Source organism: Anomaloglossus baeobatrachus, unplaced genomic scaffold, assembly GCF_048569485.1.
Source record: "Anomaloglossus baeobatrachus isolate aAnoBae1 unplaced genomic scaffold, aAnoBae1.hap1 Scaffold_2803, whole genome shotgun sequence".
Lineage (NCBI taxonomy): Eukaryota > Metazoa > Chordata > Amphibia > Anura > Aromobatidae > Anomaloglossus > Anomaloglossus baeobatrachus.
In genome coordinates, this window is record NW_027442282.1 from 26,496 (window position 1) to 45,606 (window position 19,111).

Here is a 19,111-nt window from a genome sequence, read left to right on the forward strand (position 1 = left end):
AGGACCTGAATGCCGGCGAGTGAGTATGACGTCGGACCTGCACCACGACTAGAGAAGAAGCACAAAGATGGACAAAAGAGGCGGGGCCAGCACCAGACAACTGAGACGCCCATAAGGCCCACAGCGCGACAGTTAGGTAAGTATTATAAAGTGTTTTTTATGTTATACCCCCAGCCTAGGCTCTTATATACAGCATGTTAGAAAGCTGTATATAAGAGCCCGGTGGTGGTGGCCACAGCTTATACGCCAAAAAAGTGGTGACAGGTTCCCTTTGAGATCTGTTTCCCTGCAGCACAGCCTGCTGCTTCTGATGAATTTCTCAGCACCTACTATTTAACGCTTTACTGACCTTAAAAAAGTTATCGAATGCCTTGAAAAGTAAATAAATCAATTCTACTATAGGCCTACAAATTAAGCTGCATGTAGTTGCTGGCAGATGCACCAACCTGCCTGTTGTACCCAGCGCCAGTACAGAGCTGTCACCGATCGCTCCTCAATGCAATTCAGCTGCTCCATGTCAACAGAACAGCTCTTCCTCCAGGCTGTTCTGTCGATAGGGTGTGACTGTTGACGCCATTCTGATTGACAGCTGGCTTTCGGCAGTTAGACTGCGTTGACCAGCTGTCAATCAGCATGATGTCGGCAGGCACACCCCAGCGGAAAAGAAGGCGCTGCTCTGTTGACTTGACGTCAGCAGAAGCTGCCTAATCGCCAGCAGGAGTGGTCTGTGACCGCGGTGTGCCAGCAGAGATCGGCATTGGGCACAACAGGCAGGTAGTTAGCAGCTACCTGCCTGTTAGTTCTGAGGCAAATTGTAAAAAAAATACATTCCCGATCACCCCTCTGACCAGGCATCATTTTTTAAAATCTGACATGTCACTTTTATGTGGTAAGAACTTTGGAATTGAGATTTATTTTTTTTCGTGACGCATTGTACTGTGTTAGGCATCAGACGTCTGTGTCATGTATGTGTTATAGGTGTAATATTCATGGATAGAGCAAATCTCTGTTAAAGTCTATGGGGCTGTTCAAATGTTCCTGTTTTATGGTCCAATGGTGTGATGAGTATTTAGGAGACCCCGACACCTCGTGTGCCCACATGATACATTTACTCTATTATGCGGATAGTACTGGGCACTTCACCATAATTGGCATGGGGAATGTTAAAAAGGTAAATAATCTGTGTGAAATACTTCTGGGTAAGGTTTAATTTGTTTTATTTTTCCAAAAACTTTACTTTTTCTAACCTATTTTCACACCTAACTTGTACCTTTCTGTAAGAAGAGTCCCTAAAGGACGTGTTGAACAATGAGTTGTCCCGCTGCTGGGACCTCTACATTACATGTCAGTTGTTCTTTGTGACCCATGGTGTCATAAGCGGGGCAGGTATATGCGACTAACTGACTGCCTTACAGTTCTGGCAATAGGATGTGAGGCTTTAGTAAGCTGTCCTGCCTAATTGTTATAGGTTTTACCATATTGAGTACTGCATAATAGCAACCCTCATGCAGGGTCCTGTTTTAGTGTATAGTAATTTAAAATGACCCATTTTATCTTCTGTTACCTACCTTTCCAAATAAAAGGTCTATTTGTGTCCAATTTCAGTTTTCTGTTGTGTTCTCTATACCTCATAGTTGTCCTTTTATAGCTAAAACCTGTATTTATAACTACTACAGGTTTGTCCGGAAATCTTGCAGACTTGGAAAAGAGAAGACAAACGTTTGGAAAAAATTTTATTCCCCCAAAGAAAGCCAAAACATTTTTGCAACTTGTATGGGAGGCATTGCAAGATGTAACCTTAATCATCCTGGAAATTGCAGCCATAATATCACTTGGCCTATCCTTCTACCACCCTCAAGGGGAAAATAATGAAGGTGAGTGACCTTTTTCCATAATCTTTTTTTAGTCACTATTCGGACCCCCATGAGTTTATAACCTACCGGAGGTCTAAGGGGGGACATTTCTCTTTAAAGAGAGTGCCAAGCCGACGTAAGGAGACTTGCAGGCCATGCACTGCTCTTCTATGAAATTAAATATGCAAATATCCTTTTCAGAGAGGAAGAGGACTGGAACGCTAGAGTTTTGTTTATTTTACTTATGAAGCGCCATTAATTTCACAGCACTTTACAAAAATCATCACCACCGTTGGAGACATTATATCTGTATGCCCTTAGAGTGTGGGAAGAAACACATGCAAACAAAAGCACATACAAACTACAGTGGAACCTTGGTTTACGAGAACAATCCGATCTGAGAGTGTGCTTGTAAACCAAGTTACTCGTCTAGCAAAGCAAGATTTCCCATAGGAAATAATGGAAGTTTAGACAATTCGTTCCACAACTTGTTCAATGTCCCATCCTGGTCCCCTATTGTGCCATTCCGCACACACACGCACTCGCGCACACATATTATGCTCACCTTACCTTCTGTTCCATCGCCAGCCTCATGGTTCTTGTAGTTCGCCGGTACAGGATGTGAATAAGGTAACCATCACGACCGATCCAGGAGCTTCCGCTGTCAACAGGGTAAGGGGATTGACTGGAGTGCACCACTAATCAGAATAATCAAAGTGGGTGCTCCCTAATGCGGTAGAAAAATGTACAAGGGGGGAAGAGAAAAGAAACCGCATACAAACGGGCACACCGACTACAACGATGAGGGTAAATAGGATAAGGCTTTATTCAACACACAAGGATAAAAACATGAAGGACAACACACTCTGAGCAGAGCTAAATCAACATATCCATGGTAATGGGAAACAAGAAGAACAATGCGTACAAACACACGGCACCATGTAAATAAATGTACAATTGCACACGTGTGGACAATCAAAAGGAGAAAAATATCACAATATGTTCCTATCAAAAAGAATACACCAACGTTGTTATACAGTATATTTGCCAAAAAACCCCGGGTATAGACACTAATATCAAGACATTATTTAAATGAGTCACATGTCAAGCAGAGATGGTAATGTTCAATAGCAATGGATCTATGTATCACCGAATGACACCATATCATGGATAATACCAGATAGACCACCACAGCACTGGAAAGCGGTATGAGTAGTATAAATGGTTTACCAATAAACTCAAAACGATATAACCGCACCAGTGTGCATGATGTAGAAGGTTAGATATGCATGTCATGAACCAGAGTCCAGGAGTGTCCAAACCTGGTGGATAGGTGTTTTTGCTAAATACCACCGTTATAAAAATAATGCATAAAGGAGCACCAGTATATTAAAGGGTAATTCTAGCATGCTGATATACATAGGGCAGAGGATTGGAGACCTGGACAACATATGTTATATACAGTATGGTGAATACACATGGCAAGGATGAGTAAATAAGACAACCAATCCACCAGACGGTTAGGGTATGTGCGCACTAGGCGTTTTTTTCACGCTGCGTTTTTATGTGCGTTTTTGTCTAAAAAAACGCACCCGTGGCTAAAAAAACGCGGCAAAAACGCATGCGTTTTTGCCGCGATTTGGTGCGTTTTTTGCTGCGTTTTTGCTCACTGCGTTTTTAATCAGTGCACAATGCCATTAAAGATTGTTGATGAAAAAAAAAAAAAAGGTCTGATGTAATTTCCTTCTTCAAAATGTTCATTGTATGCAGGAGAGCAGACAGCTGCAGAACTAGTGTATGCAGGAGAGCAGACAGCAGCTGCAGAACTACACGTCTCAGCATCCTCCATTCACTAGTGTATGCAGGAGAGCAGACAGCAGCTGCAGAACTACAAGTCTCAGCATCCATCATTCACTAGTGTATGCAGGAGAGCAGACAGCAGCTGCAGAACTACAAGTCTCAGCATCCTCCATTCACTAGTGTATGCAGGAGAGCAGACAGCAGCTGCAGAACTACAAGTCTCAGCATCCTCCATTCACTAGTGTATGCAGGAGAGCAGACAGCAGCTGCAGAACTACAAGTCTCAGCATCCTCCATTCACTAGTGTATGCAGGAGAGCAGACAGCAGCTGCAGAACTACAAGTCTCAGCATCCTCCATCCAGGACTGTATGCAGTTTTTTGCCCAAAAAGAAAAAAAAATGACATGGGCTTCGCCATATTTTTGTATGCTAGCCGGGTACAGCAGGCAGGTACGGGCTGCCCCCAACCCCCAGCTGCCTATTTGTACCCGGCTGGGAACCAAAAATATAGAGAAGCCCTTTTTTTTAATTATTTCATGAAATAATTAAAAAAAAAAAATGACGTGGGCTTCGCCTAATTTTTGAGTCCAGCCGGGTACAACTAGGCAGCTGGGGATTGGAATCCACAGTGCAGGGTGCCCATGCTTTCTGGGCACCCCCACTGCGAATTGCAGTCCGCAGCCACCCCAGAAAATGGCGCTTTCATAGAAGCGCCATCTTCTGGCGCTGTATCCAACTCTTCCAGCTGCCCTGAAGCCGGGTGGCTAGCCGGGTAATAATGGAGTTAGGGCTAGCTGTATATTATCAGCTAGCCCTAAGCCCGAAATTCATGGTGTCACGCCAATATTAGACATGGCCACCATGAATTTCTAGTAATGATAAAAAAAAAACACAACACACAGAAAAATATTTTTATTAGAAATAAAACACAACACAATTAGTGACTCCATCTTTATTGAAATAAACCCCCCTCCGCAGTAATCCTGGGTCAGGGTCCCGCGCCGTCCAATCCGGATCCAATATCATCTGATCGGTTTGCTGAAAGGCATACCGATCAGATGATCTGTCAGGTTCAAGGATGTGAATCACATGACACATCAGCTGATTGTATAAAAGCCGATTATACAATCAGCTGATGCATCAGTAGAAAAAAAAAAAAAAAAAATACTCACTTATGTGCTGTGCTGATTACCGGCAGCTCCTGGAGCGATCGATTGGACAGGAGTCTGATCCCATCCGATCGCTGCAAGAGCTGCCGGTAATCAGCTGATGAAGTCCCCTGACGGCAGGATCAGCTGATAGCCGGCCGGACACGAAAAAGCCGGCGAGACTACGATCAGCTGATGCGTCAGGTGACTGCATCAGGTGATCCACCGCCAGGTCCTGCCAGCAAGGTCCTGCCCCGGGGAGACTGCACACAGCCAGAGCGGCGGGACCGGGACAGGGGCTGGGAGCGGGCATGGCACCGGGACCCTGCGGACAGGTGAGTATATATGACATTTTTTTTTTTTCTACTGTTCACTTTGATTTTCGCCGCTGCCTCCACCTCCCGCCCAGACATGGCGCCGCACGGAGCTGACATGCACAGGACGGGAGGTGGACGCAGCGGTGACGGTACCGGGAGGATTCATGCTTCTGTGTTTACCAACAGAAGGAATCCTCTTCCTGTACACGTCACTGTAGTACCCACCCCTTGCGTTTATAGCTGCGTTTTTAGTCATAGAAACGCGGCTATATGCATTTTTCATTGCGTTTTTAACATCTCATTGAATTCAATGGGTGAAAAACGCAGTGAAAAACGCAGAAATAATTGACATGCTGCGTTTTTGTGGTCACCACAAAAACGCAGCTAAAAAAAAAACGCTGTGTGCGGACAGCACTTATGAAAACCCATTGACATTGCTGGGGAAGCAATGTCACTGCTTTTTCAGCACAAAAACGCGGTAAAAAACGCCGCTAAAAACGCGGCAAAAACGCCTAGTGCGCACAAGGCCTTAGGTGGAAATTAATGTCCACCAATCCTACCTATAAATAAATAGGCTCAGTCATGCCAATAATCAAAGTTAGCTATTGCGCCCTATTGAGCAAGAAAATACAAATAATAGCGATTTATACAAGGATGATGCTGCTTGCACATAAATCAGGGATATTTATGGGGATAAAAATACATAAAACCCCATTGGTGTATGGCATCCAATATTAGAAAAATATATGTCATGCATTAAATGCCATGATTGGAGCCAGAGCAACCATGGGACACAGGATGGCAATAAGAAGGAACACAGAATCCGAAAGATACCATTACCATATAGAAAACATGTAAAAATAGCTCAGAGTGGGCAACCCCACGTGTATCGCCACCAGAGTGGCTTCATCAGGGAAAATGATGAAGCCACTCTGGTGGCGATACACGTGGGGTTGCCCACTCTGAGCTATTTTTACATGTTTTCGATATGGTAATGGTATCTTTCGGATTCTGTGTTCCTTCTTATTGCCATCCTGTGTCCCATGGTTGCTCTGGCTCCAATCATGGCATTTAATGCATGACATATATTTTTCTAATATTGGATGCCATACACCAATGGGGTTTTATGTATTTTTATCCCCATAAATATCCCTGATTTATGTGCAAGCAGCATCATCCTTGTATAAATCGCTATTATTTGTATTTTCTTGCTCAATAGGGCGCAATAGCTAACTTTGATTATTGGCATGACTGAGCCTATTTATTTATAGGTAGGATTGGTGGACATTTATTTCCACCTAACCGTCTGGTGGATTGGTTGTCTTATTTACTCATCCTTGCCATGTGTATTCACCATACTGTATATAACATATGTTGTCCAGGTCTCCAATCCTCTGCCCTATGTATATCAGCATGCTAGAATTACCCTTTAATATACTGGTGCTCCTTTATGCATTATTTTTATAACGGTGGTATTTAGCAAAAACACCTATCCACCAGGTTTGGACACTCCTGGACTCTGGTTCATGACATGCATATCTAACCTTCTACATCATGCACACTGGTGCGGTTATATCGTTTTGAGTTTATTGGTAAACCATTTATACTACTCATACCGCTTTCCAGTGCTGTGGTGGTCTATCTGGTATTATCCATGATATGGTGTCATTCGGTGATACATAGATCCATTGCTATTGAACATTACCATCTCTGCTTGACATGTGACTCATTTAAATAATGTCTTGATATTAGTGTCTATACCCGGGGTTTTTTGGCAAATATACTGTATAACAACGTTGGTGTATTCTTTTTGATAGGAACATATTGTGATATTTTTCTCCTTTTGATTGTCCACACGTGTGCAATTGTACATTTATTTACATGGTGCCGTGTGTTTGTACGCATTGTTCTTCTTGTTTCCCATTACCATGGATATGTTGATTTAGCTCTGCTCAGAGTGTGTTGTCCTTCATGTTTTTAATGTTTTTATCCTTGTGTGTTGAATAAAGCCTTATCCTATTTACCCTCATCGTTGTAGTCGGTGTGCCCCTGTTTGTATGCGGTTTCTTTTCTCTTCCCCCCTTGGAGCTTCCGCTGTCAGCGCGCTGACGTCAAAGGCAGGAGCCGCTTGCCTCTGATTGGCCAGCGCGCTGCCTTTTGAGTAGCGGCTGACAGCGGAAGTTCCTCCATCGTCGCGATGGTTTCCCGATACACATTCTGTACCAGCGAACTACAAGAACAATGAGGCCGGCGATGGAACGGAAGGTAAGGTGAGCATAATATGTGCATGTTTGTACGGACTGCAAGAGCAGGTCAGAGCGCGGTTAAAGTACGGAACCGGAAGTGTGTGCGGTGAGTATTTGCTCGTATGGCTAATCTTGCTCGTAAACTGAGTTACAAATTTACAGCAAGCTTTGCTCATATAGCGAAATACTCGCAAACCGGGTTACTCGTAAACAGAGGTTCCTATGTACTTGTAGATGGTGTTTTTGGTGGGATCCCAGGACCCCAGCGCTGCAAAGCAGCAGTGCTAACCATGGAGCCACAATGCTCTCCTATTGGGGGTAGCTATCCTAAATGCGAATACTGACCCTTGAACGAGATTTGCCACGTGACTTAGCATTCAAAAGCCACACTGGTCACTCCATTTGCAAACCCATGTGTTAGTGTTTGCCTCTCATCAGTTCAAAACAGGAGGTCTGATTTGGCTAAATGAGAGGCCTCTGACAAGGGTTCTAAGTGGGGAATGTGGAGAGTGCCAAGCCTTTGCCTTTGTGAAGAGGATATTTGCATATTTAACCTCCTACAATCACATATGTACAAATCTGTTCATAGTTTGCAGAGATTTGTTAATTTAATTTATCAAAAACTCATATTTTATTTTTCCCTTTTTTTTTTTTTTATTCTTTTTTTACGTTAAATATGTATTAACCATGTATCTTTCTGTGTATTTTGCCAAGATTTTCTATAAAGTAGATATACAAAAAAAAACATAAAAAAAGGAAGCTAAAGAAGAAGCAAAATGAACATAGTTATTCTTATGAGTACTGTTCTCCACAATAGTCTAAATTTATCTGAAAAATGGTCATAGACTAGTGTCCCTCTCTTTGATACCGGCTCTCTTGTTGATCCCGCATCATGCCCGACACATGACTGCTGATTCAACACACGCCGGCAGGGAGGACATGTCATTCCCCGCTCCCATCGATGCACCCATGATGTGATTGCGGGGCGCCTATGGGTTGTCATGACAACCAGGGATCAACTGATGACCCCTGTGTCTCTCATTACAATTTTTCTGTGAGCACCAGCTCAAAGCCAGCATTCATAGGAGATAGTGATTTCTGCTATACAGGGCAGTGCTGATGCACTGGTCTGTATACCACAAGTAATCGGTAGTGATGGGCGAATAGTAACTATTCATGTTCGGGTAATGCTTACTGAGTACTATTCCAGCCTTCCTTGCAACATGAAAAATGCTTGGGTTCCCCATTGACATGCGTTGGGTTTATTATTCGTGACGAATACTGGAATGATACTTTGGGATTTGTTGCGAATAATCCGAACACAAATAGTTAGTATTCAACTTTTCAATAATTTTTATGTCAGAACACTGGCATAAAAGCTTTGATGAATTGGGCCCTAAGACTATGAATACAAGCACACCAAAATCACATGTTTTGAATACACAAAAGTGTGAAAACTAGAAGTTAATATGGCATTTAGACACATTTAGTCTAAAAAAAAAAAAAAAAGTAGTTTGCCTAAAACTTTCAACAAACATAGCAATAAAGTGTAGTGGGAATAAAGAGTAGGTAAAGTGCGGGGATGTTCCCAAGAGTTGAGAGGAAAAAAACATTCCAAGAGAACTACTGGGCTGGATTGGTCAGTCCAATGTCCGATAGTAGTTGTGACAAAAGAGGTGCCCGGGTGGTTCAGACCCACTCAAACCCATCTACTCTATTGTTCCACAAGGTTGTTTGCTTTTCATAAGTTATGTGCAAAATTGATCATCTTTTCGCTTGTGAGAAGTTCTGTCCTTGCTGCTTCCAAGCATAAGTACTGTTTTGTTTAGCAGCGAAAAATATGAAAAACCTGAGGGTTTGAGTGTATTTGTGGTACATTTGGAACTGAAAGCATTTCAGGGGATTATTTCCTTTTAAAAGGTATGGCCAGTAATATTCTAGACCACCCAAAGCCTGTAACCATCCAAGTGGTCTGCACCTTACTCTGCACTGACATTCTTTAACATAAATTCCAAGTAAGCTGCTGGCTTACAATTGTGCCGGAGCAGGCAGCTGGGCTCCCTTTAAAGAAGGCAGAGATGGTTTATTACCACCGTTGCCTTCATGATCATTGTATACACTACATACTAAGGAAAAAGCAGGGGCTGCTGCGTCCTAGGAGACCCAATTTTTCCTGTTATGCACACAGCAGAATTTCTCCTTTTAACTGGTACTGGTAGATTGGCTGACAATAAAGAGAATGTGTTTTGTTAAAATGCACCCCCACCAACTCTTTAAAAAAAAAAAAATCTTTTAAGACCTAATGGTAAATTTCACAGTGTGTGAAATTAGTTAAAAAAAATAATAAAAAAGTAGAATATTGAATCTAAAAATAATTCCTACGGGAAGGGGAATGCAATTTAAAATCTTTTTGACAATTCTTAGTAGTCGTAAAAAACGTAAAAAAATAAAGGTGAAAGAATGCAGATATTTCACAATTTACTTTTTACATTTTCCCACAATATCCGCCACAAAATAAGTAGTGTATCATGAAACTGAGATGCAAATTAAATGAATAGCTACATGAGAACATTTTTTAATGCCATTCAAAGCTTGAAATAAAAATAAATGAAAATGTGCCTGGTCCGGAAGTGAGAAATGACCCAGTCCTGAATTACTGATGTCTGAGATCGCTTGACATTGTTATGCCATGTTGAGCCCTGCGACTATGTGGGCTAATGCTTAAAGGGGTTATCCGGCTAATTTTGACTTTTTTTGTTATTACACTATTTGGCTACATTGGGGCAGGTAAGTAGATAGTGACAACCTACCTGCCCTGCTGTCACCCCCTCTCCCCCAGCTCAGAGTGGTCATGTGACCGCTCCTGCCGGGATTTTGCAGTTTCCTGTGATTTCACGACGACTTGGCATGCGCTTATGCTGCCTTGTCAACGGGCATCCCAGACGACATCATGTAGCTGCCCTGCTGGGCGGGTACATGGTACCGGAGTCACCGTCCCCCTCCCCACATCCCATAGTGCAGGGGTCTCGCTGCCTGTACGCTGCATGCAGCCCCTGATGCTGCTAGCGACGTGCAGGCAGTGTCCCCTTGCTGAACGCTGCCTGTGCAGGTGCCTGTGCAGTCAGCGCTGTATATCAGATGTCTGATTCCCGGGCGCTCTGCAGATTGGAGTGCTGTATACAGCGATGATCAGCCGCCGGCCAATCAGAGTCCAGCAGTGGATCATTGCAGTAGCTGTGTACAGAGTTCAGCTCTGCAGAGTGCCCTGGAATCTGCATCTGTCATTAAGCGCTGTCAGCGGCCTCTGCAGGGGGCTGGGCAGTCAGCACTTTATAACAGATGACGGATTCCTGGGCGCTCTGCGGAGCCGAGCTCTGTATACCGCTATGATCAGCCGCCAGCCAATCAGAGGTCAGCAGCTGATCACTGGTGAAGCTGCATAGAGAGCACGTTCCTGCACAGCACCTGGAAATCATTTCTCTAACTGCATGGCCCCTGCACCAACAGCGATCAGCAAGGAGGGGGCTGCAGCCACAAGAGGCAGGACACAGGGCACCGAGGGAACTAGGACAGGTGAGAATGTTTTGGGGGTTTTTTTGTGTGTGGGAAGACTAGCAGACTAGGGGGCAATTCTACAGGAGAGAGCACTGCTACAAGAAGAGGAGCCCTAGAGGACATTACTACAGGATGGGGACAGGGATGGGCACAGTACTATAGTATGGGGACAGGGATGGGCACAGTACTACATTATATGTGCGGTGGATGTGGGGATCACTGCTCTTTACTACCAATGATTGGATATACAGAGCAGTGATATCTCATCTGTGATGGAACAATCACTGCCCATATAATGTAGTAATGGTCAGTGCTGGGGCAGAATGCTGGGGAATGAGTGTGCAGGGGGCGGGCAGAGGGCGGGTCTGGACAGTGAGGCCGGGTGGTGCCAGCTGTGACTGTGAAGTTCGGCAGTCAGGCATGCCATGTTAGGTTGAGCTGCAGATAAATAAAGAGCTGCAGAAAATAAAGTGATAATTCAAGAGGAACAAAAGATAGAAAATAAAAAAAAATATGTAGGGGTGTTTTATATGACAATACAGCACAGATTAGCTTAAAAAAATTTTGGAGTTTGTCGGACAACTCCTTTAAAGGGGTTTTCCCATCAACAAAGTTGAACTTTAATCAGTAGATCCTGGAATGTAAATAAGTTCCAGTTTGGATGTGATGTAAAAAAAACCCAATGTTCCTGTGCTGAGATAATAATATAGAGTGGCATGTAGACGTTTTGAATGACTCTTGGTTGGCTACAAAGTTTATAAGCTATGATACTTGGCAAGGGGGTGGTACTAGGTACTAACCATGTAGGGTGCCAAAACTTTTGCATTGACCCAATTTACTTTTTGTAATTATTCAGATTTAAAAGCTGAAAATGTTTGGTTTTTTTGCCTAAAATACAAAGGAAATGTGTCAACTTTAACTATGCCTTTTAGAAATCATTTCATTTTCCACTTGCTTAACTATTCACAATAACAGTAATGTTGACCAGGGGTACCCAAACTTTTACATTCCCCTGTAAATGTGCCCTGCCCGTGCTGTGTACTGTGTAATGGTCATTTCTGACCATACAGGGACATGGTCTGATCACACAACATCTCGGCAGGGGAGAAAAAAAAAAAAAAAAAAGAGTATAAAGACATTACAGCACAAGATCATAACTGATTCTTTCTGTGAGGTAAAACATTTTCCTGCTTGTTTTTAAGAAATGCTTTCCTTCAAAGAAAGAATAATTTGGAACTTTTATTATTATTCTAAGATCTATTTATTAAAATGAACTTTGTTTGTGGGAAAGCCCCTTTAAATTGGCAACAAGAAACATGGTACAAAATCTGATTCGCCTGTACAATAATCAATGTACATTTTGTCTCCTAAAACACCACTATTTTGTTCACAGCATGTGCGGAAGCGGCAGGTGGAGTGGAGGATGAAGGAGAAGCACAAGCTGGTTGGATTGAGGGAGCGGCCATCTTGTTCTCAGTCATAATTGTGGTTTTGGTAACTGCATTCAATGATTGGAGCAAAGAGAAGCAGTTCCGTGGCCTTCAGAGTCGAATTGAGCAGGAGCAAAAGTTCACGGTTATCCGAAAAGGACAAGTCATCCAGATTCCTGTGGCAGAGCTGGTTGCTGGGGATATTGCACAAATAAAATATGGTAAAAATAGACACATTACCAAGATTTATATATATATCTTTTTTATTTTATTTACTATTAGTGATGAGAGATCACTAAGATGCTTGAGTGCTCAGTACTCAAAATTGAGCAGGTTGGACCCTTGGACGGGCTTAACCATAGTATCAAGTATATTGAAAGTCAATGGGAAACTCAAGCATTTTTCTGGAAGAGTCTTCTGGAATAATGCTCGAGTTTTCCATTAACTTCCATCATACTCAGTACTAGAGTAGAGCCCATCTGAGCATCCAAACTATTCATTTTGAGTAGTGAGCACTTGAGCTTCTTAGTGCTCGCTCATCACTATTATCCATCTATGTGTATCATGTTAATAGTGTGGTGTGTTATTTATATTATCAGGGGATCTCCTACCTGCTGATGGTATCTTGATCCAGGGTAATGATCTGAAAATTGATGAAAGCTCATTAACAGGAGAAAGTGATCAGGTGAAAAAGTCCCTCGAGAAGGATCCCATGCTCCTGTCTGGTAAGGAGGAGTGCTAAGTAGGAATACTGCACGCACGCACAATAAACCGGCTTTATACTCGTGTCTGTCTCCCTGTAGGTACTCACGTGATGGAAGGGTCCGGACGCATGGTTGTTACAGCCGTAGGCATTAACTCTCAGACAGGCATCATTTTTACTCTATTGGGAGCAAATGAAGGGGGAGAGGAAGAGAAAAAGTCAAAGAAAGGTAATTATCTGCCGGGAAGTTGGGTAAGATGGTGGGCAAATATTCTGTGGAGAAATGTTGGCAGTAACTGTGGCCGAAGAATAGACTTGTATTGTGCATGGGGATCTAGGCAGTACTTGAGACTTTGTCACTTAGGAGTCTGTGATTCCCAGACTACCTTACCTTAGATCTGCAGGCACTGACTCGCTCGCCCCTAGTGATCAGTTCGTATTGTTCAGACTCTGTAAAAAGATGGTCCACAGACGCCTTACCTGTCTCTCCCTAACATTTTCTTTCTTTTCGTTTTCTATGGCTTATCATTTTACTGTAAAGTAACATCTATTGTTCTGGAACAGTTTCACACTTTCTTGTTTTTATGCATTGTTGTGTGTTTTTGTTGGCCCTTCTTTCATAATAAGATCTGTATGTCTGAATTCTATACTTTACTCGACTTTTTCTTGCAAATTGACTGCTATCTTTTGGGACTTTAAAACCTGAGTGATTTTTGGATCATTTGTTCAACTTTGGAACATATCTTTCTGCTTCTGAATAATAAATTTGCCATACTTTTAGACTTTAGTATTTTTGATCTTTGCGTGTCATTCTTTCTTCTTCATGTTTCCTTCTTTTACCATGGTGTCTTTCTTTTACTCAATCTCCTAGCCCATCATTTGTATCTTGCACTTATCGCTGTATGTCTTTCACCAGCATCTTACCAACATTTTACCCTACAATAACATATCTTTTTCTCTTTTTTTTTTTCCTGTCTTTTGTCCCATCCTCTCCCTTTTCTTTCTCTAACATCTAACAAAATGACTCTTGCTTCAGTCTTGTCTGTTACGTATCGTCCAAGCACTTTATCTCTCCCACTTATTAGAATCTTCACATCTCTCCATCCTGTTCCTATTAGATATTATAAGGATACTACTACTCTGCAGGCTTTTTCACTGATTCTGTACTCTTTTACCACTATCCCTGAGCTTCTTTTTTACACTTTAGTCTGAGTCTGACCATCTTTCTGCTGCTCTCACGTTTAGTTCCCAAGAGTGGGTTAGTCATTCCATTTCTTCCATCGCAGTGGGGGGTATGATCCTCCTCTTTCATACAGTCAAAGTGACCAGAATCCCTCCTCCTTTTTGTTTTTTGTTTTTTCTTTTTCTTTTTTCTTTTTTTTTTTTCTCTATATCTAAACAGGTAAAAAACAAGGACCTCCAGAAAATCGCAACAAAGGTAACCAATTCATCTCTTCACAATCTCCTTTCCTCTCACAGGGGCAGCTCACTCAATCTCTCACTTCTGTTCACCTCATGTGAGCAACTTCACCTGTACTGACCTGCTAAGCTTACAGCTGAGTTTCATTTTTGCGGCATTTTTCAGTGTCTCTATTTTTTTTTTTATCTTTTTTTTTAATGACTGTCTGGATATTTAAGTATATGTGCTGCATCTCTAGACACTTGGTCATCAAATAGTGCTTCGTATAAATGGCAATTTATTCAAGTGAAAAAGTAGGAAAACAAAGAACAGTAGTACATGAACTAATGTATTCATTACATGCACTTTCCGTTGCACCTTGCATTTGTAACCTGCAACTTTTTTCTTGTTTTCCAATTAAAGGTGGAAAAATAGAGGGGAATTCTAGCACCCCCTATTTCATAGCCGCAACATTTATTTTATGCATCTGGAAAGGAACTGACTTTTTGCAGGGACTAAAAGCTTAGAGGTTGTCCCCTGCTTTTACATTGATGGCCGATCCTCACGATCAGCTGCTCTTGATGCCGGTAGCGGCTGCAGGCAGCCGGAAAGCTCAGCTCTGGAGCTGCTCCACCTTCTGATACTGGCAGCGGCCAGGTACTGCACATCCGCCTCCCCTTCAGATCAATAGGAGACTGATGTGCAGTACCTGGCCACTGCCACTATCAGAAAACAGTGCAGTTCCGGAACTGAGCATTTCCTGCTACCGCCACCGGCACAGAACAGCTGGTCGGCGCCGGTGGCGGACCCTGGGCAATCTGACATTGATGGCCTATCCTAAGGATCGGCCATCAATGTAAAAGTAGTGGACATCCCCTTTTAAAGCAAACAAACCAATATAGTATACACATCAGGAGTCTTTACTCCATTTTTATCACCTCTTGTTGAAAGTTTTTCCTGAAATAATGGATATCTTTCTGTATAAATATCTCAGTAGTTGCAATGATGCTAGGCAATGATGATAGGGAGAATATATTGAAGAGCCATGATAGGATGGGATTTCCACACCATCGTGACGAACGCTAGCTGCTTGCAGGGGCAAAGCCTTCATGTCTTCTGCACCTCACTCCCCTTCACATTTGCTGGACAAGCCGCACCGTTCTTGTTTTGTTGTTTGTAGCACGTGATTTGTACTAGAAGTTTCCAGTAGCCGTTTGTCTTGTCCTTTAGTGTGTATGCACATCCCGTGTCCTGTCTGCCTTTCACATCGAGTTTTCTATATTTCATTCCTTCTGAGGTGTCACGTTCAAGTTTTTTGCCTTCTTTTTACCTTATCAAATGGACATTCGCGTCCTCTCTCTTTCTCTCGCTGTCTTTTACCTTCTAATTTCAAGGCATATTGCCTCCAAAGCATTTTGCATCCTTGTCTTCCAAAGCAGTTGTTCTGATTCAGACTGTGCTCAAACTTTGTGGCCTTTCTTTTTCTTTTTTTTTTTTTCTTCTTTTTAAATGACCAGATATTTTTCAGTATTGATTGATTGGGACTTGCTTTAAAAAAAACAAAAAAACTCTTGTTTCCTCTGGCACAGACAGATGTTTCCTAGGGCAGTTTTCCAAACTGCATAAAGGTATGCACACAGTTTATTTTAATGAAATACTGTGGTTTTGGATTATTGTGCCAGCAATTTTACGAACACTACTAATTAAGGAACAAAAATCAACTACTATACCACTGCAATCTAATGAGATACCAAGCATCTCTTCGCAAAATTAAAAGCAGTCCATATATTTGTAAATGAGAAGGTAAAACAATTATCATAGCTTAAAGGGAACCAATCACCAGGATTTTCATATATAACCTAATCAGGCTGATTCTCTACATACCTTTAGTGGTCAGCTCGGATGTTTTAGGTTTTGAAATCCAAGAAAGTAAAGTTTATAAAATCGGCAGCTGCTTGAGTGACAGCAGCTGAGGAGCAGATAATATCTGGGGGGTTGTATGCATAGTAATCCCCTCCCTCTGTTAGAATTAGCATAAGTATTATACAATCGACATAGCAGGACCTGTGGTGAGGCCATACCCATGTGACCAGAAGGGGCAGGGCCTCAGCCAATAGGAAAATGTTTTTCCTGATATCAGCTTTGTTGACTAAGGCCCCGCCCCTTTTGGTTACATGGTTATAACCTCACCAGAGGTCCTGGAAGTGAAAGTTACATCGATTGTATAATACTTATGCTAATTCTAACAGGGGGAGGGGATAACTATGAATGCCCCCCAGATTATTAATAATAATAATTTTATTCATTTATATAGCGCTATTAATTCCACAGCGCTTTACATACATTGGCAACACTGTCCCCATTGGGGCTCACAATCTAGAGTCCCTATCAGTATGTCTTTGGAGTGTGGGAGGAAAACTGAGAACCCGGAGGAAACCCACGCAAACACGGGAAGAACGTACAAACTCCTTGCAGATGGTGTCCTTGGTGGGATTTGAACCCAGGACCCCAGCGCTGCAAGACTGCAGTGCTAACCACTGAGCCACCATGCCGCCCCATATATTATCTGATCCTCAGCTGCTGTCACTCAAGCAGCTGCCAACTTTACTTTCTTGGATTTTAAAACCTATACATCCGAGCTGGCCACTAAAGGTATGTATAGAATCGACCTGATAAAGCCAGTGCTGTACTGGCACTAGGTTATATACGAAAATCCTGGTGGTTGGTTCCCTTTAATAAAGAAACCTCCGGCTCACTTTTAAGTCTAATTTGCTGTAGAATAAGGGTAGAAATTAATTATTCCATCTTTCTCTCCAGATGATTAGCAAATTGTACTTAAAGGGAACTTGTCATGTCCCAAAACACTGTTATTCTGCAGATAGTGTACAAAGCTGTCTGGCTACGTTACTGAAAACGTGGCTACTAAGAGAAAATTAGCTTTAATCCTCCTATGTGCCTGGAGGGGCCATAGTCACAGCTCAGTACTTAGTGAGCAACGCGGCTGGAAGCACACCCTGGCACTTTGAGTAACAATTCACTCTGCACAGATGTACTGCACAGCGAGCTGTTAATCAGAGTGCTGGGGCGTGCTTACAGCCAGCAACCGCTGCTGTGAGACTGTCGGACACACCTCTGTGTCTCCTTGGAGGACTAAAGTTCATATTCTCCTAGTAGGCATGCTTTGTATAAATTAGCTGCACAGCTTGTTAACACTGTTAACTTGGAAATTAACCCTTGATGTGCAGGTTAATAGCATTTAGTGACATGGACAATACAGGGAAATTGTGATAGTATGCTTATTACACACTAGAAAAACAGAGCAGACATTTTTGAAATGGTAATGCTAAAAACCACAGCTCATACCACAAAAATAAGCTCTAATACAACTCTTGACGACTGAAGAATAAAAAATTATTTTGAAGCTTTGGATTAAAAATGGAAAGGAAAAGGGGACTCACTCTAGACTTTGTCATCCAAAGGGCCCTCATGAGCTTTAAGCTTGGAGTTATATATTGTTTTGTAGACTAATGTCCCTTCACTAACTGAAGTATATATATATATATATATATATATGTATATATAATGTGTGTATATATTACACATACATACACACAGTGCCTTGAATATTTATGTCCTGTGAACATTTCCACATTTTTTCACACTACACCACCAAACTTAAAGGGAACCAATCACCAGGATTTTCTTATATAACCTAAAGCCAGTGCTATACTGGCACTATCAGGCTGATTCTATACATACCTGTAGTGGTCAGCTCGGATGTATCGGTTTTGAAGTCCAAGAAAGTAAAGTTTATAAAATGACAAACTTCTTGAGTGACAGCAGCTGAGGATCAGATAATATCTGGGGGGGTAGTATGCATAGTTATCCCTTCCCTCTGTTAGAATTAGCATAAGTATTATACAATCGACGTACCAGGACCTGTGATGAGGCCATACCCATGTGACCAGAAGGGGCGGGGCCTCAGCCAACAGAAAAATGTTAGTTCCTGATAGCAACTTTGTTGGCTGAGGCCCCGCCCCTTCTGGTCACATGGGTGTGACCTCACCACAGGTCCTGGTACGTCGATTGTATAATACTTATGCTATTTCTAACATGGAGAGGGGATAACTATGAATACCCCCCAGCTAAGATAATATCGAGGGGGGGTAGGCATAGTTATCCCTTCCCCCTGTTAGGATTAGCATAAGTATTATACAATCAATTTAACTTCACTAGCACACTTGTGTGAGGTAATACCCATGTGACTAGAAGAGGTGGGGCCTCGGCAAACAAAAATAGTGCTTTCTGGTATCTGCCTTGTGGTCACATGGGTATGACCTCACCACAGGTCCTTCTAGTGAAGTTAAATCGATTGTATGATACTTATGCTAATTCTAACAGGGGCGTGGGATAACTATGAATACCCCCCGCAGCTATTATCTGATCCTCAGCTGCTGTCACTCAACAAGCTGATGATTTTGTAAACTTTACTTTCTTGGATTTCAAAACCTAAACATCCGAGCTGACCACTACAGATGTGTAGACTCAGCCTGATAGTGCCAGTATAGCACTAGCTTTAGGCTATATACGAAAATCCTGGTGATTGGTTCCCTTTAAATGTATTTTATTGGGATTTTATGTGATATTCCAACACAAAGTA

The 19,111-nt window shown here is 42.3% G+C and overlaps 1 protein-coding gene across 1 annotated transcript in view; it reads left to right on the forward strand.

Annotated features, from left to right (window-relative positions):
* The first annotated feature begins 1,153 nt into the window (after positions 1 to 1,153).
* The window catches only part of LOC142265972 (plasma membrane calcium-transporting ATPase 4-like), a 116,690-nt gene continuing 98,732 nt past the window's right edge, over positions 1,154 to 19,111 (forward strand). Inside the window, exons 1-6 of the mRNA XM_075332295.1 lie at positions 1,154 to 1,171; positions 1,649 to 1,874; positions 12,313 to 12,570; positions 12,949 to 13,074; positions 13,153 to 13,281; positions 14,455 to 14,490. Coding sequence (XP_075188410.1) covers positions 1,154 to 1,171; positions 1,649 to 1,874; positions 12,313 to 12,570; positions 12,949 to 13,074; positions 13,153 to 13,281; positions 14,455 to 14,490 — 793 coding nt within the window. The remainder of the gene's footprint in view (positions 1,172 to 1,648; positions 1,875 to 12,312; positions 12,571 to 12,948; positions 13,075 to 13,152; positions 13,282 to 14,454; positions 14,491 to 19,111) is intronic.